The following is a 23,499-nucleotide window of genomic DNA, read 5'->3' on the forward strand; positions in this document are numbered from 1 at the left end:
AGAAATCTGAGGTTGTACCAGTCTACTTCACCTGCAAAGCAAGGTGAGCTGTTTCAGTATTTTCTCTCTGAAATTGTTACTGTGGAACTTTTTGATGGGGCATCTTTTGCAAAGTCTTTCTAAAGTAATCTCAGCTTATTGATTTGGAAAAATTTGACACAAAATGGAAACATTGTCTAATAGCAACTTTGGAGTCCTATGCTACATTTTCAAACATGTATTTGCAAAGTAGGTTAAATTTTATTCTGTGCTTCTGTTCCTTTCCATTGGTGAGGAAGAATAGATCATGTAGTGCCCCATCAAATGAGACCAACCTAGATGCACCATTATAATATCTTAATGATTTTCCTCAAGTCTGCCAGATTTGCTTACTAGCTTCTAAGTATCCAGGTCAAGTATTTTTGTTAACTAAATAAATAGAGCCTTTTGGATATGGAAATTCCTTCCAATGTATATTGGTATCTTCTTCAGATATTATAGTTTTATGTGCCTAAAACACTGGGAATCACAGAGTCAGTATTGGCCAGATGCAGATATTCCTGGCTCCAAAGCCTGTTTTTTATCTGTGATGCCATTATGCTTCTCCCTTGACCAATACATTATATTTTTCTCTTGTCTTTTCCTCTTTCTGTTGTGACATGTCATAATCTAAAAAATTCACTTCCTTTTAGAGAGAACACATTAGACAAGTTACGTAGTGGTTGATCAGAAGGATTCTGGATAGGATTTTTTTTTTTTTGCATTTAAGAACAATGTGATTAATTGCTTTGCAAATTTACTTTCCTTATTGGTTATACTGTAATCTTTCTTTCTTTTTTTTTAAACCCTTAACTTCTGTGTATTGACTTATAGGTAGAAGAGTGGTAAGGGTAGGCAATGGGGGTCAAGTGACTTGCCCAGGGTCACACAGCTGGGAAGTGTCTGAGGCCAGATTTGAACCTAGGACCTCCTGTCTCTAGGCCTGGCTCTCAATCCACTGAGCTACCCAGCTCAGTATTAGATGAAGTAAATTGTTTAATAGCTAGTCTCAAATCCACAACTCTAATCTTTTAGCTTCTTTAGCCCATCTTTCATACATAAACCAATATAGTCTCCCTAAAGTACAGATCTGACCAAATCAGTTCCTTTCTCAAAAACTTTTAGTGCTTCCCTGTTTTATCTAAGGTATTCTTAGTCTGGCATTGAAGTCCCTCTTCAAACTGACTTCAACCTACATTTCCATCCTTGTTCAAATTGTGCTTCTTAGTAGCTCTGAATTCCACCCCACCTGGACTACTTGCTGTTTCCTGAATTTAACATTCCCTCTCCCACATATCTATATAGGCTTTCTGCATGTCCTCTATCCTCACCTTTGCTTCTCAGAATCCTTATCCTCCCTCCAGGCTCACCTCAGGTATCACCTCCTCCATGAAACCTTCTCTGATCTCCCCTTATCTCCAAGTATTGGTTAGAATCCTCTCTTTCCTCAGCTCCTTTTATTTACTTATCAGTATACTTACTATATTTCTTAGTTAGAATGTAAATTCCTGGAGGACAAGGACTATTTCCTTTAGGTTTTGAATCTCCATCAAGCCAACATAAAGTGCCTTACACACATTTTGATGAAACTGTGATGTCTCCATGTGTGGATTCTTGCTACAGTGATTTAAATTAAAATCCAGCCCACTTTTTCAACTTTTGTGACTGTTCATGATTATGTAGAACAACAGTTAGTACTCTTTACATAAACACCAATGTGGAAGATATGAACTATTTTTTTCCTTGAACTACTATAGCTCCCAGGTATAATATTTTGTATCTTAAGTTTCTCCCATCCTCTTAGACAGTGATGGCGAACCTCTTAGAAACTGAGTGCCCAAACTGCAACCCTCACACCATATGTGAGCCCCCCACCTTACCCCAGACAGGGGAGGGAGGAAGCACTCCCATTGAGCTGCTGGGCAGAGGGGTAAGTTATGGACCAGAAATGTCCCCGGGGTGCACAGAGAGGGGGAAGGGAGCAGCCCCCTTCTGCCATGTATACCATAAGTCCCTCAACACAGCCTTAAGACCCTTGAGGTGACTTACATAAGGCTACTCTGGAAAATAAGACAGATGCTTGTTGGATCATGAGAATGCTGCTGGTATTTTTCCATCTAAGAGTCCCAAATGATATAAAATTCCTCAGCACCAAAGAAGTATGGGTCATTCAGAGTGCAAGAACTATGTCCTGCTAGTGGTTTTCTATTCATCCTGGCTATTCAGAGCCCTATATGCCCCTTGAGGATATGAGGGCAGGAAGTAAAACTCATGAGTGACAGTTAAAGACAGATGACCTCAGTTTCTTCCATCATCTCTTAGGGATTTAATGAATACCTTGATTTTCCCATATACCCTTATATTAAACATATCCTGCTAGGGAATTAGGGAAAGGGATAAGCATTTACTTAGTGCCTACTATATGCTTGGCCCTGTTGTAAGTATTTTACAAATATTATCTCCTTGGATCACTAACCAGTTTTGGTTTGTGTATATTCATAATGGAGAAACCTTGAAATAATAAATGCCTATATAATTGGCCATGAGAACTAAAACTGTTTCCTCCTTAAAACTTCTCCACTTGAGAGTATTGTGGCAAGATAGAACAGGACAAGAGATTGCCTCACTCACCAAATTTCCCCACAAATAATTTAAAATAATGCCTCAGAGTCAACTTTAAAGTGGCAAAAACAGTTGAATTCAGATGAAATAGTCCTTCAACCTAAGACAACATAGGAGGATTCTGAGAAGACTCTGACCTCTTAGGGTGGTGGTCTCACCTGATTGAAGTATAAACACCTCGGGCAAATACTAGACCAAATCAACAAACCATAAGCCCTATGGGCAGCTGTGTAAGTGGCATTCTCAGCTTTAGAGATTTCCACTGTGTTGGGGTTGGGCAATTGACCAAGGGAAGACTATGGGGCAAGCTGACTAGACAGAGTCCCAGGCTTTGACTGCTGGCAAAAAGGAATGAAGAGGGGGCAGCTGGGTAGCTCAGTGGATTGAGAGCCAGGCCTAGAGACAGAAGATCATAGGTTCAAATCCAGCCTCAGACACTTCCCAGCTGTGTGACCCTGGGCAAATCACTTGACCCCGATTGCCCACCCTTACCACTCTTCCACCTAGGAGCCAATACACAGAAGTTAAGGGTTTAAAGAAAAAAAAATGAGAAAAAAAAGGAATGAAGAGCAAGCCTACCTGGATGAGTTTGATTGCTGAGAGGCAAGGACCCAATGTCTGAGATCACACCCAGACAGCAGAGTGGAGTTCGAGGGCAGAGGAGTAAGATGATGCGTGTTGTAAGGACCACATTACTGGGGAGAGGGGGAGTCAGGGGCAGAGAGGAATACCTGAGATCACTCACAGATTAGGATGAGTCAGGCAGGGGAGCAGGGAACACATTTGATTCAGGATTGTAGAAATTAGAAAAACCAAGAGATCAAAGGCCCTCAGATAGAGTTCAGAAAATAACAGCACAAAAACCCTGAAACCTAAGACATTAACCCCCATACCTGGGAGCAGTACCTGACTCTAGCAAAAAATTAACAAGAAATAGCCTTCTTAAAAAACATTTTTTTAAAAATTAGTAAATGAAAAAGAAGGAATCCAGACATAGATAGCTACCATGGTGATAGAGAAGACCAGGGGTCAAATTGAGAAGACAGTGAAGTTAAAACACTTACTTCTAAAACATCAAAGAGAAATGTAAAATGGTCACAAGTCCAAAAAGAATTCTTGGATAAGTTTAAAAATGACTTTAAAAACCAAATGAGAGGAGGCAGCTGGGTTGCTCAGTGGATTGAGAGCCAAGCCTAGAGATAGGAGGTCCTAGGATCAAATCTGGCCTCAGACACTTCCCAGCTGGGTGACCCTGGACAAATCACTTGACCCCCATTGCCTAGCCCTTACCACTCTTCTGCCTTGGAACCAATACACGATATTGGTTCCAAGACAGAAGTTAAGGTTTTTAAAAAATGAGAAAATTTGAGGAAAAATTGGGGAAAAAATGACAGCAGTACAAGAAGATCAAGAAAATTATGAAAAAAGTTAACCAATTGGAAAAAGAGATATAAAAACTCACTGAAGAAAATAACTCTTTAAACATTAGAATTGGGCAAGGGAAAGCTAATGACTTCTTCAGACAACAAGAAATAATAAAAGAAAATCAAAAGAATGAAAAAATAGAAGAGGATATGAAACATCTCATTATAAAAACACCTGACCTGGGGAAAAGATTAAGGAGAGACAACACAAGAATTGTTAGTCTAACTGAGTTATCAGAAAAAAGAATTTAGCCAATATATTTCAAGAAATTATTAAGGAAAATTGCCCTTAGTTTTAGAACTAGAGGGTAAAATAGAAATGGAAAGTATCCACTGATCACCACCTGAAAGAATCCCAAGATGAAAACTCACAGGAACATTATAGCTAAGTTGCATACGTGTCAGGTCAAGGAGAAAATATTACAAGTAACTAGAAAAAATATATATTTTCACTACTGTGAAGCTGCACTCAGAATAACATAAGACTAAACATTAAAAGAACAAAGGTCATGGAACACAATATTTTGAAGAATAAAACCAAGAATAATTGAAATAAATGACTGAATCTCTCTTTTAATCAGGTTTCTGATTATAATCTGAAAATGCCCTCTCCAAAGTTACCAGTAATCAATGAATTGTCCAATTTGATGGTCTTTTTCTCAGTCCTCTTCTCTTTTGACCTTTGTCAAAATTTATTATTGTTGATCAATATCCCCAAAGGAATTATCCCCAAAGATATTATCCTCTCAGAGTTTCGTAACATTGCTCTCCCCTTGTTCTTCTCCTCCATGTTTGAATGCTTTTTTCAGTCCCTTTTGTTGAATCTTCATCCTTGTCATACCTCCTAAAGATGTGTTTGCCAAGACTCTCTCTATTTTTTTAATTTATCAGAATTTTATCCTTTAAAGGATAAACAGGATTAGAGGTAATAGAAATGACAGATTCAAGAATTTTTTTGAAGATATGAAAGACATCCTCAAAATCCTATATTTTTAGGCATCAGGGAAAGAAACAGTAGATTGGGAATAATTCGAGATTAGAGTTGTATGATTGATGGGGAAGGGGGAAAGGAAGGTTAGGAGAAGAAAGAGATAATAGACAATTGGACTGGGGGGATGGGATCAAGTATGCGTATAGGGACTGTATCTTAGACAGGAAGGGGCATTTCTGCTAACATGACAGCAAAGGAAAGTGGTGAATGTTGGAGGGGATGTGGCAAAATTGGGACATTAATGCATAGCTGGTGGAGTTGTGAATTGATCCAACCATTCTGGATATTAATTTGGAACTATACCCAAAGGGCAATTAAGACTGCCTGCCCTTTGATCCAGCCATACCACTGCTGGGTTTATACCCCAAAGAGATCATAGGGAAAGAGACTTGTACAAAAATATTCATAGCCATGCTCTTTGTGGTGGCAAAAAATTGGAAAATGAGATAATGTCCTTCAATTGGGGAATGGCTGCACAAATTGTGGTATCTATTGGTGATAGAATACTATTGTGCTCAAAGGAATAATGAACTGGAGGAATTTCATGTGAACTGGAATGATGTCCAGGAATTGATGCAGAGTGAAAAGAGCAGATCCAGAAGAACATTGTACACAGAGACTGATACACTGTGGTACAATCAAACATAACAGACTTCTCTACAAGCAGCAATGCAAAGATCCAGAGCAAGGCTGAGGGACTTATGAGAAAGAAAACAGCCATATTCAGAGGAAGAATTGTGGGAGTAGAAACACAGAAGAAAAACTACTGCTTGAATACATGGGCTGATGGGGATATTATTGGGGATGTAGACCCTAAACGATCACCCTAGTGCAACAATCAATAATATGGAAATAGGTCTTAATCAATGATACATGTAAAACCAAATGGAATTGCATGTTGGCTATGGGGGGAGGATTTGGGGGGAGGGAAAGAACATGAATCATGTAACCATGGGAAAATATTCTAAATTTTAAAAAAAGAAGGGACACTTCTTTATTAAAGATTAAAAGAAGAGTTAATAGAGATAATAATGAGAAATGATGTCAGAGGAATATGAAGCCAGAGGGAGTTCTCAATATAAACTAACACTCATTCTCTCTTTCTCTCTCTCTCTCTCTCTCTCTCTCTCTCTCTCTCTCTCTCTCTCTCATTCAAGATATGAGATGGTGTTTAGGTTTTTGTTTCATTTTTGTTTCAGGAAGAAGCTATAGTTATTTAAAACACTGTATAATTTCTTTGATGCAATCAATGATACATAATTTATTTAATCCAGTTATGAAATCAGCTCATTGCCCATGTTAAATATCTATCCAAGATAGTTCTTGGACCAGCTCTATAGGGTGACCATTTCAATGAATATTATAGGCTGAACAATATGCATTCTTCATCCACTTAGTTTTTCCTCTATGAATTGTTAGGCAGAATTCTTATTAATTATTGTAGATCACCTTTAGAGGACTCTGCATTTTTCCAGGGTTTGATACAGTTATCACAGTTTTATCCATAAATAGGAACATTTAAGGAACCTTAGAGTTAATAGGAAATCCTTCTTCCATTTGAACTGTAAGTGAAAGCAAATAAAAGCAACTATAAATAAAATGGTTTGTTTCTTAGCAATATCAGAGGAAAGAAGATGATCAAAAAAGGATAAATGACTCTATCTTTCAATGAACTGAAGAGTAATAAGGACTTGTAATGGAGCAGAGAAGACTCAAAAGTAACAGAGCCCCTCAGGTGTCCAGCAGCCTAGCTCCCTTCTGTCAGCTAGCTTGACCTACCCTGACCCTGCTGTAATGTTCTACCTCTGCTTCTGAGAAACTGCTTGCTTGCTTAAGGAATGTATATGTTTGAAGACACCAATCCTATCCTTTGAGATGCACACCAAGGAAAATTCCCACCAACTTCTTTTCCTATATGTTCTATGCTTACTCATGGATAGCGTGATTCTCTCTCATGTAAGAAGGACGCCTGGTTGGTCGGTTATTAAAGGTCCCTAAAACTTCTAAACCTGAGTGTTTGGCATTTTTCAGGAGGTGTCCTACTTCATTTGGAGGCCTCCCAACGAGATCCTCCAGCACAGGACCAAGGTAAAACTTGACTTGGGTTTGTATGTGTGCATGCATGTGTGTGTGTGTGTGTGTGTGTGTGTGTGTGTGTGTGTGTGTGTGTATGTGTGAGTGAGTAGGGAGAGGTCTCTGGGAGCCCATGGTATACAGCTTTCTGGCTGGGTTTGTAATCCCAATTATACTGGGACAGCCTACTGCTAGGCCGGGACTCCATAACAGAACCTCTCCTATCCCCCTCAGAGGTGTGGGCTGACTGAGGACCAGGGAAGTATGTGGTTCCTAGTCTCTGCCAGGAGCTAGGCCAGAAACCCTGGGAAGTGAAAGGTACCTTGCCAAGCACACCCTTGGTTTCTGTGGTGGAAATCTGCTGCCCTAAAATTAACATCCAAACTCGGGCTGATTTTTGCTACCCCCACAGCCCCTAGGGGAAGGCCTCTGAGAGATGTGTTCCTCAGGCCCAGAGGAACTGTGGTAGCAGGATTAATTTGGCTCTTTTTTGAACCAGCTATACGGTTCAGGAAAACTAGATCCAGAAGTGGGGGCTGTTGGATTGTTGGACATGACATTGAGTAATCCGCAGCCAGGCTGCCAGCTGAGACATCACCTGGAGCCACAGATAGACACTAATGTCAGGGCGCCACAGGTAGACACTAGTGTCAGGGCCCAACAGGTAGATGCTAGTGTCAGGGTGCCATGGGTAGACACTAGTGTCAGGGCCCCACAGGTAGACACTAGTGTCAGGGTGCCATGGGTAGACACTAGTGTCAGGGCAGACACTAGTGTCAGGACACCACTGGTAAACACCAGTGTCGGGGCAAACACTAGTGTCAGTGCGCCACAGGTAGACACTAGTGTCAGGGAGCCATTGGTAGACATTAGTGTCCGGGTGCCAGTGTTTATTGCAGTGGGGGGGGGCGGGCTTTTCTGTTGAGTCTGTTTCATGTTAATTGTTGTTCCAATGAGTCAATCATCATCCTGTTCGTCTACCCCTACCTTGAGTGTTTTCTTAAGAATTTTCTGGAATTTAAATGGGCAGCAGCTGGGTATGGGAACCAGGTTAGTCCTGGTACCCTCCAGACCCTCTGTGAACTGGAGTGGCCCACATTTGGGACTGGGTAGCCATCAGAGGGAACCACTGACCTCTCTACTGCCTATGCAGTCAAGAGGGTGGTCAGTGGACAGCCGGACCACCCAGACCAAGCCCCCTATATCTACATTTGGATAGACCTTCTCATTAACCCCCACCTTCGAAACTTAAAACTTGCCTTTTGAATTTGAAGAAAAATGAAACAGCAAAATCCCAGTTGCCGGTTAAGTCCCCCCCAAAGTCAGAACCCTACTCCAGGTGTCCTAAGATTGAACTTCCCACAGTCAAAAATCCTCAGCAGAGGACAAAAGCAAACATCTGTTCAATGATTTTTCCTCTTTCTTCCTTTGGATGGGCCCCCAAAGGAGTGAAAAAGAGAAAATTTCAGAGCAGAAAAGGGAGATTTTTACTCTACAATTAGAGGCATTTTTCACTTAAGATTTAATTTTAAGGGTTGAGGATTGCTAATGATTTTTATTTGGTACAATGTAATTTTATTTATTGTGATAACTGTTTATAGTTAAATGTGAAGTGTAAGCCAGATTTTATTGAGCACAAAAACTAATGTTTATCCTATAAGGACAGAAATTGTACTGGCTACTTTGTAGATGTAAAAGTCATTCAGAAAAAGTTGTAATGTTGTTGAGAACTTATTCTAGAATTTAAACTTGGGATTTTTTTTTCAAATGAGATGTTATTTTAATGTACGTGTTGTCAGAACTAACAACAAGTAATCAAAAGACACACAAGAAGTTTTTAAAGTAGTTAACCTGTGCATGGGATTTAATAATACAGGTACTAAGAATTTGATATTTTGCAAAAGATGGAATTTCTAAAGTGTTGTATTTGACTAGGGTTGTATGAATTGTTTTCAAAAATGTATACAATGTATAAGGAATTCGTGATCTAGAGATTAACATGTATACAGATACAAATTGCTAGAAAGTAATGATGAATGAATACAAAATATGTATGCATTTGGACTATAAAGAGAATTAAGTTTTCCACCTGAATAGGTTAAGGATGTATGATATACAAACTGAATGCAATTAACAAGGAAAATTTGACGAGCCCAGGAATCTAATAGGGTTAGACCTGATGATTATATGCAATTAAATATAGTACCTTTCCACTTTTTGCAATAATGGTAAAGAAGGAGAAGCCAGAGGAAATAAGAGTAATGGATAAAAAATAATAGATGTGAATTCTAGTGCAAAATAGATACAATAAATGGTAAATCAGAATAATATTGATGGAATTTAATCAGTTATGTAGCAATGTTTTGAAGTAAAAGGGAACTAAACTTGAGGTTCTATTCTGTTTTAAACAGGTTTTAAAGGAATAAGAGTAAATGCTTTGAAATTCAGTTTGTTTACATACTGAAAGATTGTTAAAGGACTTAATGTTATTTGGAAGTTGTGGAGTTCAAACTAAAATCTGTTGAGAATAATTTATTATGAAGATTTTGATACACACAAAATTTTAAAATGTGATGATCTCACTTCTTAAAGAGGGATAAGAGACAAGGTTGTTAAGTAATAAAAACCTAAACCAAGCTAAGCAGCCTTAGGATAAATTGCTCACAAGCTATTAACCCTTTCCTTGCACACAGGAAGGAGAAAGAAGTACTTATAATTGTTCCACATTGATAATTAGGGACTGATATAGACCAATATTTTAAAAGTTGATAAAAAAAAAAGCCACGAATTAGTTTTGTAAAACAGGTTTTTTTTTTAGCAGTACAGGCTTAAGAAGACTGCTTTCCATCCTTATTTATCTTTCCATCATAAGAGTTTCAAAAATAGGTTTAAGTGTTTAAACTGACAAAAATGGGTTTTTTTGTTTAAAATTATCATAAATGGTCTTATAATTGATAAGCCCTATGCTAAAGGTAGTGTCTCAATCCTTGGGAGTTATTGCTTAACATTTGCAAGGATACCAAATGAGATATTCATTTTTGTTATGGTAATGGTGAATCAGAGACAGTGAAGAGGTATGTTGTGTTTAAATACAGAAGAAAAAGAGACTTGTTCTAATGTCCATAAAGCTTGACTATGCAGATTTGTGACAGATGAATGGAAGTCATGTTCTGCTTTTTAAGCAGAGGGTTTTGAGGAGGAAAGAGGGAGGGAGATAGAGAGAGAAGGGGAGTTGAAAAAGAACAGATAAATGTCCTACTCTTATAATTGGATCCTTGACCTAGGGATAATTTCTAAAATTAATGTATATGGTGTTAGAAAAATCACAAATGATTCTTGAATTTCTCTGGACTGTTATCCTGAAGTGATTCCTGTATAGCCTTGTCTTATTCCTTTGGATGGCCTGGATCCAGGAACTAAAGTGTGATATCGTCGATTGTTACCAAAATATATAAGAATAACTGAGTGATCAGCCTTGTAGGGATGTAAAAGGCTTGTTTGAGGGTATGGAAAATTGTTTCTAGACTGCTGCTTAGCAGAATTTCTCTGGGGTGTAATGGGTAAGACTTGTCTTTTAAGGATGGAGAAGGCTTCTGGGATCTAATGGTGATAGAGAGAATGTTCTGTGATGGTTAGAGAGGCAATTCTAGGGCTCAACCTGGACTGGACCTCTTCTGACCATCTAAGCTACTAATCCTCGAGTGGTACAGTGATGGCATGAGCCAGTGACAACTTTGGCCTGCACATGGAGCCCCCTCACTATGTGTCCCTTGGGACATGAGGAAATGTTTTCCCTATCTGTGTTCTTTTTTGTGTGACAAGTTCCCATAATCAGCACATGATGCAAATTGTAAAATTAAAGTTTCCATTTCCCCAAACAACCTATTAGGTTATTAATTGAAAATTATCAAATTGCTAGGGAACATACTTTGAGAATTAGGTGAAGTATAGTAATAAATGACTTATATCTATAGCCTTAATTTACCACAATTGAAGTTTGAATCTTGAGCTTGGAAATATAACCCAAAGCTTTCTGATTTCCTCCAGAATCTGGGATAAAGAAATTCATCTGTAAAATATTGTTATTCAAGTATTTATAGATGCCATATTAAGTGAGCTTTGCAAAAGGATATTCTGTAATAGAAACATCACATGCCAACTCTGCAAACAACTTAGGAATCAAACTTCCTAAAAGGATCAGTTCCTGTCAGAGGATGATTTCTGGAGATGAAGTCTGTTGGCTAAGATACCCAAATGTTAAGGTTTAATATCAGTTTCTATTGTACTAATTTTCTCTCTTTATATTTGGTGTTTTAGTTTTTGCCCTAGGTCTGGGTTTTATACTTCTGCCTTAGGGACTGATGGTCCACCTTGTGATCTGTTTGCCAGTCCAGGGAAACAGTCTCTGGATACACATGCTTAAAGTCTCCAAGCTTTCAGGACCCTGGCATTCGTTTCAGAGATGCCTCTGAAGACCCTGTGCCCACAGCTCCTCCTCCTCCTCTCAGGGATTCTACACCCCTTATCAGCTATGAAGAAGCTACAGAAGGCTGAAACCATTGCCCCATTCCTTTAGATATTTGGAGGAGGGGGGAGATGACATAGGACATTGCACCATCCTAGTGTAGAAATTTTTCAGGCAAACTATAGGAAAGGAAAATTCCTTTGCTCCCACTATGTACCCTTACCTGACACTGAGTCAAAGGTTTGACTCAGCTCCTGGTAGAGAGAGAATTGAGGTAGAACAATGAAGCCTCCTGGCCCCGGGGTGTCAGATAGATCTACCTACTGGGATTGGGCTGGAGAGGTCCCGCAGGCTCACATGGGGGCTGGTCAGCAGCGCAAATTGGGAATTAATGTTGAAGTTCATTTATATGCTTGTCTATAAGCAGGGCTGACTCCCCGCAATGTTCCTGATAAAGCTTGTTTTGCAGGACAAAACTGCTCAGCCCGGAAGGGGGCTGCATTGCCAGTGCTACCACTCCACCTCCGAGCCTCTCCCCATTGCCCTGTACTCACAATTGCCTGCTTCCTCTGCTCTGAGATCCCGGCCAGGCCCCTCTGTCCTCAGCCCAGGCCTCCAGAAAGCCAAAACCCCAGGAAGGAACTCGGCTGATGTAGGTTGGTTGCAGTGCAATGAGTGGAGGAGAAACGACCACCTTAACTGTAGGTCAGAGACGTTGTTGCTGGACCTGAACTGACTACTCCTACCCTGGCAATCCCCACCACTGGGCACCTGAATGCCATAGCAGGGAGAGTGAATCCTTTTCAGTCTTCACTTTCATGAATGCCAGCAACCTCCAGACAACAACTGACTGTTGGCTCTGCTTGAACTCTCAGCCTCCTTATTATATGGGTATTGGGGCCCAGGGGATTATGAGGAACCCAAACCCTCCAAACACTTTGTATGTCCCCTCAATCACAGATGATGAGGCCCGGATGTAAATCAGGACATGAGCTGATTTTTACCCTGAGGGACCTACATGGAAATGGCACTTGGTTTTTTTCTCGAGTCTGAGGCAGATCTCAGCAGTTCATTTCTTGCTCCTCACTGTGTGTTTGGTACTAGAAAGCCCCTCCTGGTACATGGTTGGCCTGTACCAGGGCCTCATGCCTTGTCTCCCCCCATACCTTAAGAACAAAGGATGCTGCAGATAACCCCATAATTTGCATCCTGGTACATATTATTCCCCAGGTTTACTACTATTCAGAAGAGGGAGGTAGAGAACATTTGGAAGGGATGCAGACTGGTAAACACCTGGCAGGCCTTGTCTGACTCATAGAGTGCCCATTCTCATCCCAATTTTGGTAGGGCTGGGTATAGGAGGAACTGCATCCCTAAGCACTGCTGTTCAGGGAAACCAAAACTTCCAGTCTCTCTTATCAGACTGATTTAGACCTTAGTGAATTAGAAACCTCTTTTAATTTCTTGGAAAAATCACTGTCCTCTCTGGCAGAAATGGTTCTCCAAAATAGGTGAGGACTGGACTTCCTTTTCTTTAAGCAAGGAGGTCTCTGTGTGGCCCTGGGAGAAACCTCTTGTGTCTATGAAAATCACCCCAGGGTTATCCAAGGGAGTCTGTCTCTTGTTAGGAATAGATTAAAAAGAAAAGGAGGACCTGAGAAACAGCGGCCGTAACTGGTATGAGAATCTGTTCTCTTGGTCTCCCTGATTACTAACTGCAATAGCTGGCCCGCTCTTACTACTACTCCTTGGGCTCTCATTGGGAACTCGTTATATGACCATCATAAATGATAGTGAGTCAAAGGTTTGACTAAGCTCCAACAAGAGTAGGGAATGTAGAGCAGAGAAGACTCAAAAGTAACAGAGCCCCTCAGGGGGCCAGCAACCTAGCTGGGTTTTCACCCAACCTTTTATCTCACTTCCCTTCTGTCAGCTTGCCTGACCCACCTTGACCCTGCTGTAATGCTCTACATCTGCTTCTGAGAAACTGCTTGCTTGTTTAAGGGATGTATACGTTTGAAGACACCAATCCTATCCTTTGAGAGGCACGCCAAGGAAAATTCCCGCCAACTTTTCCTATATATGTTCTGTGCTTACTTTATGGATGGTGTGATTCTCTCTCATGTGAGGAGGACACTTCGGTTGGCCGGTTATTAAAGGTCCCTAAAACTTCTAAACCTGAGTGTTTGGCATTTTTCAGGAGGTGTCCCACTTCAGACTAGTAGAGAAAAGGCAAAAATGTTTAACCCATATTGTGCTCTTTTCTTTGCCTAGAGGAATAATCTTTGAAATTGAATAGAACTAAAAAGAAAATAGCTAACGGAATTGAAACTCAAGATAAGGAAGATATTAATAGGATATCTTGCTGTTCTTGATGAGAATTAAATTAACTTTGTGCCTGAAAATGTAATGTTTGGGGTTGCTGAGCCACTGTCAGAGATCTCTGAAAGATCATGTAGAGTGGAAATAGTGTCCCTTCAACTTGATCTAGAGAAGAGCATATTTGTCTCAATTTTTTTTAAAAAAGGAGTCAAATGTAAATAATAAGTCAGTGAAATTTACTTCAAATCTTTGTGAAATTCTAGAATATTTTATTAAAGGGATGGGTAGTGAACATTTAGAAAAGGTGGTGATCACATTAAGCCAGGATGAATTCATTAATACTAATCATGCTATATTAACCTCTTTTGCTTTTACAAAGTAATTAGAATGCTAGAAAGTAGAGTAAAGGGTGCTACAAATCACATTGTTTTTAGGCAATAAATATTAACTTAGGTGATAGTGTTTTAGATATGAGAGATCATTATCCAATTACTACTTCTTGAGCATGCTATACTACAGGAAATAAATTATACTAATCTTGAAAATTTGTATATTACATATCAGGTTACCATTAAAAAAAAGTAAGTTGCGATTACATAGAAAGGTGGTTCCTTGGGGAAAGCCAAAAAATGAGCAGAACTGATTATGTTGCACTTCAGAAGGCATCAAGAAACATCATGTGATGGAACATTTGTTTATTTCATGTTGCAGTGCTCATAATAAAATCCTTGCAAAAAGACCATCATCAAGATAACTGCAGCTTATGTGTCAACATCTGTTGCAGAGAAATTCTACAGAGAACTTTAAGATATTCCAAGGCAAATGAGTATATCCTTTAATAGTTGATGACTTCATTGCAAAGGTAGGCATGGAGAAGACTGCAAAATTTATATTGGAAAACATGGTTCAGGAATAAAGAAACAATAGAAGTCAAAGGGTTGTAGATTACCCTAAAGCTTTCTAGAAGTAAATCAGAAGGCATTGCACATGGCAAATACAAATAACATCACAAAAATTGTATTTTATCCTGTTCTTAGTCCAATAACTCCAAGAGCATTTCCCCAAGAATTTCCAGGAGAGAAGTTTTGTCCTAGGTCATCTACTATGAGCAACACGCTGTGCTTACAAACCTTAAGACTGTCAGCCAGAACAGTGAGTGTGGATATACATGTTGGGCAGGGCCTTATGGCGAAAGATTTAGTATTTTAGATAGGAATTTAGCATTTAGATAGGAAACAACTGATTACCAATGCGGGAGTCATTTCTAAATATTTATGTATGGATCACCAGCTTTTTAGAACAAAGATCAAAATCAATGACAAATTAAAGAAAGAATAGAGATGTCCAAATATGTTGACCTATTTACCAAAGTTTTTGAGATTGAAAAGATGGGGAATTGATAAAAGAACAGATATAGACATTGAAATGTAATAGGAATAAACATAAGATCTTATAATGGATTCAGAAAAGTCAAATTAATAAATATAAGGCAGGGCTGGAAAAGAATTCATCTAAAAAAGTCATAGAATTTTAGTGAACTATTAGCTCAATATGAATCAACAGTATTATTTGGCAGCCAAAGTTGCTAATTCAAGCTTAAAATTCAATATATGTATTTTGCCAAGAACTACAAAGCTTATAGTCCTATTGAATTTTATGTTGGTTAGACTATATCTGGAGTAATGTGTTCAGTTCTGAATGTCAGATTTTAGGAAACAAATTGATAAATTGAAGAACATTCAAAGGATGCAGCCAGAATGGTGATGGTCCTCAAACTCATGACAAATAAGGTTCAACTGAATGAACTAGGGATCTTTAGCCTACAGAAAATTTAAGGGGCACATGAGTGATGCCTTCAAATATATGAATTCATGTTGTATGGAAAAGGAATTTGACTTTTTGTTTATTTCCATAGGGCAGAGCCAGGAATAATAGATGCAAGTTACAAAGAGGCAGATATAGGCTTGGCATAAGGGAAGGCTTCATTAAAGATATGCTGAAGTAGAATGAACTCCCTCTGGGGTAGTAGGTTTTCTCACTAGGAGATCAGAAGCAAAGGCTAGATTACCCCTTGTTAGATATATTGTAATGAAGATTCTTTTTCAAGTGCAGATTGGATAGAGTACCTCAAAAGTCCTATTATAGGTTCTGTGACTTAGAGTAGATTTCCTCCATGTCAATGGCAGATCACTTTTGGCAAGCCCTTAACTCAGTTTTGTGTCTTGCTCAAAGAATTGAATCTCAGTTTTTCTGTGTTACTAGGAGTTTATGATTTTTAATATGCATGGGAAATTCCACCAAAGTTCTCTTCAGATAACCAAAGTTCTTTTTTAATGTTTTATTGTATTTTTATTTATATACATTTATTATTTATTTATTTTTAGCATTATTTCATTTTTCATTCCATATTTTCTTCCTCCCTCCTGCTCTTCCCCTATCCATTGAGAAAGCAAGTAATATGATTTCAATTATACATGTGAAATCATGAAAAACATATTTTCATATTAACCATGTTGTAAAAAAAAACTAGAAAAATAAAGTAAAAAAATTCTACTTCAATTTCCAATCAGAATTCATCAGTTATCTGTGGAAATGGATAACATTTTTCTTCATGAAGCTTTTAAAATTGTCTTGGATCATTATATTGATCAGAATAGCCTTTCATGGTTGATCATTGTTATAATATTATTATTATTATGTATAATAATCTCTTGGATTCCTCACTTCACTTTACATCAATTCATATAGGTCTTCCCAGGTTTTCTAGAACCAAACTGTCATTTCTTGGAAGACAATAGTATTCCATCACAATTGTATACTTCAGGTTGTTCAGCCATTCCCCAATTAATGGGCAACCCCTCCATTTCTAATTCTTTACTATGACAAAAAAGAGCTACTATAAGTATTTTTGTACATAAGGGTCTTTTCGCTTTTTCTTTTCTCTCTTTGGGATATAAGCCTAATAGTGATATTGCTAGTCAAAGAGTATGAACAATTTTATAATCCTTTGGGCAGAGTTAGAAATTGGTTTTCAGATTGGTTGGTTTAGTTCACGACTCCATTACTGCCCTAATTTTCCCACACTCCCTCCAACATTTATTTTCCTTTTCTGCCATATTAGGCAATCTGATCTGAGTTGGTATCTCAGAAATACTTTAATTTGCATTTCTTTATTCAAGACTGATTTAGAGCATTTTTTCATGTGATTATAAATAGCCTTGATTTCTTCATCATCTGAAAACTGCCTGTTCATATCCTTTGACTATTTATGAATTAGGGAATGATTCTTGTTTTTATAAATTTGACTAGGTGCCCAATATATTTGAGAAATGGGGTCTTTATTAGATAAAATTGCTGTAAAAATTCTTTCTTAGTTTCCTGCTTTCTTTCTAATTTTGATCTCATTTGTTTTGTTTGTACAATATTCAATTTCCTAAAGTCAAAATTATCTATTATACTTCCCATGATCTTCTCTGCCTCTTGTTTGATCATGAATTTTCCCCTTATATCTGACAGGTATTTTCTGGGCTCTCTTAATTTGCTTATGATATCACCTATTATGTCTAAATTATTTATCTATTTTGACCTTTTCTTAATACATGATGTGAGATGTTTATCTATGCCTAGTTTCTGCCAAATGGCTTTCCAATTTTCCTAGCAATTTTTGTCAAATAGTGAATTCTTTCCCAAAAGCTGACTCAAAGATCTGAAATCTATGTTAGTAGAATGTAAACTCTGACAGGTCCTACCAACCTGGATAGGTAGTGGCAAAGTATATGTTTTTGGTCTGAGCACCTGGTTGGGTGAATTCAGTAAGGCTCATTGTCAGCGTTCATAGGATAGTAGATCACAAAAATCTTAAATATGGTGCTAGTCGGGACTTTAGAGGTCATCAAATCCCAACCCCTACATTTTACAGATGAGGAATTTGAGGCTTAGAGAGGTGTAAATGACAGGATCACACAGCTAGTAAGTGGCAGAGACATGATTTGAACTCAGGTCTTCCAGACTCAAAGTTCAGCACTATTTCTACTACCCTACTCTGCCTCTAAATGATGAGTTTTTGAGCCACAGTAATTCATAGAGACAATGAAGAGAGTCTACAATTTGTACTGGTGCAGATTCTGCCCATACAGACAAGATCCTTGCAGAGTTTTATGCATGGCAGACTGTTGGAAGAGAACTTTTAAGAAAGTATTTTTGTAATAGTTATCACCAAATAAAAGGCTTTTTTAAAGAGTCAACAAGCAACAAGTGCAGTGGGATCTTTGTGTATTCTGTCACTTATAGCAAATTGTGTAATAGAAAAGATGCAGTCTATGGGCAGCTAGGTGGCACAGTGGATAGAGTGCTGGGTCTGGAGTCAGGAAGACTCATCTTACTGAGTTCAAATCTGGCCTTAGAAGTTTCCTGGCTTTGTGACCATGGGCAAGTCACTTATCCCTGTTCGCCTTAGTTTTCTTCATCTATAAAATAAGCTGGAGAAGGAAATGGCAAACCACTCCTTATCTTTGCCAATAAAACCTGAAAGGGATCATGAAGAATTTGACATGACCAAAAGATGCCATCTGCATAGCATTAAAATGTAATAAGAAATAGTTAACAAAATAAATTTGAAAATATATTAAAACATAAATAACATTACATTTAAAAACTAAGTGAACATGCAGCTTCATGATTATCTTTATGTATGGATTGGTGGCCTTTTCTATTTGAGTTTAATATCATTAGTCATTAAGTACACTGGCCCTGGAGTCAGAGAGCCTGGGTTCAAATCCTGACTCTGAAGTTTATGCTGTGTTCTCTTGTTGTTGTCATTTTTCAGCCATGTCCAACTCTTCCTGACTCCAGGCCCAACACTCTTTTCACTGCACCACCTAGCTTCCCCATTCTACCTTAGACAAGTCACTTAACTTCCCTGTGCCTCAGTTTCTTCATCTGTAAAATGAAGTGTCTTCTAGTTCTTGATCCAGAATTCATAGTTTCCAGCATATTCTTTGCTATTTTCCTCTATGCTAACCTTTGCATTAAAGTCACTGAATATTAAATGTATGTTGATTTAGTTTGGAAACTTTGAGTTCTTTACAGAATTTCTTCTGATTCTCTGTAACAATTGTTGACACATAAGTTGCAGTTATTTTAACTTTCATCTTTTTGTTCTTGCTCATCATGGAGATAAGTGCTAAATATTTAATGTCATTGGTAAATGAAACTCCTAGGTGAGGAAACTCTTTAACTATGCAAGTCAGAGGGCAGGTAAGTGGCTCAGTGGATAGAGAGCAGGCCTGGAGATAGGAAGAAGTGGGTTTAAATCTAACTCCCTAGCCCTTACCACTCTTCTGCCTTGCAGCTCATCAATCAAGTCAGAAGTTAAGTATTTTTAAAAAAATTTTAAGCAATGCAAGACAGCACCTTCTCTGCAAGGTGTAGTTTGAAATACTTTCTAGACAATAAGAGATTAAGAGACTTACCCAGAGTCACACAGCCAGTATGAGTCTGAGGTACATCTTCTGAGTTATGAAATTGGTTCTAGTCATTATACAACACTGCCTCTGAGGCCGTATCCCTATGCTCATCCTAAGTGCTGAAAAACAAGATGGCAAATTATCCAATGAAAGCATGTTTCTTGTGTCTTTTGACAATGAATCCAACCCTGCCAACACCTTTATTTGACTCTCCTTGTATTTTTCCATTTTCCTGCAACTTCCTTTAGGCTTCTGCTTTCACATATTTATTTTAAAATAAGTTTTAATTGATAAATTTTATTTTTATGTTACTGTTTTCCCCATCCACCCAAATCTAGAGAGCTAGCCAATATTACAAATAGTATTTTTGTCAAAAAAGAAAAAAGTAAAGAATAACTGATCAGTATATCAAAAAAAAAGTCTAAAAATATGGGCAGTACTTGTGGATCTCCCATCTCTGCTAAAGTGGTGGGATGGGAGTATTCTCTAATATCTTTTTTATTTTCTAGTCAGCTTGTTCTTTATAATTTTGTAGCATTTGCTTTTGATTTTTTTTTTGAATGGTTCCTTTCTTCTACATTGTTTTAGTCATTGTGTATATTAGGGTTCTTTGGAGTTCTACTTAATTTATTCTGCATCAGTTTATGTAGCTCTACCCATGCTTCTCTTTATTCATCATATTCATAATTTCTTAAAGCACAGTATTTTTTCATTACATTAGTATAACACAATTTGTTTAGCTATTACCCAATCAATGTACATCTATTTTGTTTCCAATTCTTTACTATCACAAAAAGTGCTACTATATATATTTTGGTATATATGGAGATTTTCTTCTTCTTAATGACCTCCTTGAAGTATAAGCCTAATAGTAGAATCTTCAGGTCAAAAGTTATAGACATCTTCACATCATTTGATTAATTCCAAATTGCTTTCTTTCCAAAATGTTTTTTAGATTCCCATATCCATCAACAATGCATTAGTTTGCCTATTCCCATCTTTTGTCATCTTTGCCAATTTGCAAGAGTGAGGCAAAATCTCAAGGTTGTTTTGGTTTGCATTTCTCTTGGTTTTAGTGATTTGGAACATTCTATGATGTGATTGCCAATAATTTGCAATTCTTCTTTTGAGGAATGTTTGTTCATATCCTGCTACTTATCTTTTGGGGAATGGCTTTTCTTTATACATATATATGTATACAAAACCTTTGTACACAAATTTCTCTGATTTGGTATCCAAGATATATAAACAAGTATGTGTGTATGTAAATATACACACATATAAATATACAAAAGATATGTAAACAATAAGCATATATATGTCTGTGTATAAAAATAAGCATTTTTAATACCTTTTCCTATTTCTCCGCTAGTCTAACATTGTGTCTACAAAAACAGAAGTGCCAATTGAGGTCTAAAAAGGATCCTTTAAAAAATTTTTTTCGTTTCATGGGATTTCATGAATTAAGTAGTGCTGTCCTAGTAACTAGTCTCCTAGTGGTGAGCCTCTCCATACCTAATGAGTCTGATCTTTCTTGAATGACAAAAATTGTCTGTGGCTAAAACTATACTTAAAGCTTACCTATTATAGCAGAAAATCCAAGAGCTTGTTTTTTGAGGACTTTTGTGCCCTGCACAATGATTAATAAGTGTTTATTTAGTTGCGTGCATATTAAAAATGTTATCAATAAAGTTTTTGTACAAACAAAACCAATGCAACCAAAATTAGAAGGGAAGCAACAAACTGGAGGGAAAAATTATAACAAATTTCTCTAACAAAGGTCTAATTTCTCAAATATATAAGGAACTAAGTCAATTTTACAAGAAATCAAACCATTCCCCAGGTGACAAATGGTCAAGGAATATGAATAGGCAGTTTTTAGATGAAGAATCAAAACTATCAATAATCATAGAGAAATGCAAATTAAAACAACTCCGAGGTACCACATACCTGGCAGATTAGCCAATATGATAGTAAAGGAAAATAATAAATATTGGAGGGGATGTGGCAAAATTGGAACACTAATACATTGCTGGTATTGTGAAGAGATCCAGCCATTCTGGAAGGCAATTTGGAATTATGCTCAAAGGGCTTGAAAAGAATGCATGCTTTTTGATCCAGCCATACCATTATTAGGTTTGTCTCACAAAGCAATTTTTAAAAATTGGGAAAGGTTCTGTTTGTACCAAAATATCTATAACTGTGCTTTTTGTGGTGGCAAAAAAATTGGAAAATTGTCTGAACAAATTGTGGTGATTAAATATTATTGTGCTGTAAGGAATGATGAACGTCTTGGTTTCTATAAGAACTGGAAAGACCTCCATGAACTGATACAGAGTGAAATAAGAAGTGTAGCATAATGATTGGAATCATATATAAAAGATGCCACAGTACTTACTAAAGAGGGTTTAGACATTTGGGACAATGTCCCTCTAATGTAGCCCTATCCCCAAACCCACAGAAGCCATAGCCTGGCCTCACCAGAAGTTGGGGTTGGTAACCCAAGAGGTATTTTCCATACATAACTTTGCTGTATAATGTGTATGATTCATCTGATAGGAAATGTGTTTATTAATCATAATGATGATGTTCTCATTATAGGTTAGGAATCTGAAGCAATGGGTGACTGGAGCTTTCTGGGGAGATTATTAGAGAATGCGCAAGAACACTCTACCGTGATTGGCAAAGTTTGGCTGACTGTTCTGTTCATCTTCAGAATCTTGGTGCTAGGTGCCGCCGCAGAAGAAGTCTGGGGAGATGAACAGTCAGACTTTACGTGTAACACTCAACAACCAGGTTGTGAGAATGTCTGCTATGACAAGGCTTTTCCTATTTCCCACATTCGCTTCTGGGTCCTGCAGATCATTTTTGTCTCTACCCCCACCCTCATTTATCTGGGCCATGTGCTGCACATTGTACGCATGGAGGAAAAAAAGAAGGAAAAAGAGGGAGATCAACTTAAGAAAGACAACCTGCACCAGGGAGTAGGAGAACTCAGTGGCCCCAACAGCCATCGAGAACCACTCAGCAAAAAGGAGAGTGCCAGGATGGAAAAGAAAGAGAGACCCCCAATCCGAGATGATCGAGGCAAAGTCCGGATAGCTGGTGCCCTGCTCCGCACCTACGTCTTTAACATCATCTTCAAGACTCTGTTTGAAGTGGGCTTCATTGTGGGGCAATATTTTCTCTATGGTTTTGAGTTAAAGCCACTATACCGATGTGACCGCTGGCCCTGCCCCAACACTGTGGATTGCTTTATCTCCAGACCCACAGAAAAGACCATATTCATTATTTTCATGCTAGTGGTGGCTTGTGTGTCTCTCTTGCTCAACATGCTGGAGATCTATCACCTGGGCTGGAAAAAGCTTAAACAGGGTATGACCAACCATTATAATAACCCAGATTCTCCAGAAGCCAAAGTCCTGCCCTCGAAATGTAGTAGCATTGGCCCACTTCTGCTCTCTCCCCATTCTGCCCCTCCTTCTGTTGGATTCCCACCTTACTATACTCAGTCTGCCTCTTCCCTAGGACAGGCAACCACTACAGGTTATCCTGGGGCTCCTCCGCAACCCACAGAATTCAGAATGGTAACCCTCCCGGAGGAGCGCAGTAAGGCAGCCCCAGCCAAATATTATGGTGGCAACCACCACCACATCTTAATGACTGAGCAGAACTGGGCCAACCAGGAGGCAGAGCAACAGACTTTTGAAAGGAAGTCGTCCCCAACCGACACGACCCCTGGCACTCCCACCACCCCAAGCAGTGTTCGGCAGCTCCTCCAAGAGCGGGGAGACAGTGGTGGGGGGAGCAAAGTGCCCTTGCTGTTGATTAATGGGAGTAGCAGCAGTTTGGGGGCCACTAAATCAGAGGTAACCTCTGAAGGGGAGAAACAGCCAGGTACTACCACAGTTGAGATGCACCCACCGCCATTGCTTCTCATTGATTCAAGACGGTTAAGTAAGGCTAGCAAGTCCAGCAGTGGTCGAGCCCGATCAGATGACTTAGCCGTCTAATACTGTTTGCGCTCTCTCTCTCTCTCTCTCTCTCTCTCTCTCTCTCTCTCTCTCTCTCTCTCTCTCTCTCTCTCTCTCTCTTTCTCTCTCTCTTCCTCCCTCTCCA

At 38.5% G+C, this 23,499-nt stretch overlaps 1 protein-coding gene across 1 annotated transcript in view; it reads left to right on the top strand.

Moving 5' to 3' along the window:
* The window catches only part of GJA3 (gap junction protein alpha 3), a 47,687-nt gene extending 24,294 nt beyond the window's left edge, over positions 1 to 23,393 (top strand). The window contains exon 2 of the mRNA XM_044666143.1: positions 21,982 to 23,393. Coding sequence (XP_044522078.1) covers positions 21,999 to 23,393 — 1,395 coding nt within the window. The 5' untranslated portion in view covers positions 21,982 to 21,998. The remainder of the gene's footprint in view (positions 1 to 21,981) is intronic.
* The last annotated feature ends 106 nt before the right edge of the window (positions 23,394 to 23,499 follow it).

The sequence above is a fragment of the Gracilinanus agilis genome, chromosome 3 (assembly GCF_016433145.1).
Source record: "Gracilinanus agilis isolate LMUSP501 chromosome 3, AgileGrace, whole genome shotgun sequence".
NCBI lineage: Eukaryota > Metazoa > Chordata > Mammalia > Didelphimorphia > Didelphidae > Gracilinanus > Gracilinanus agilis.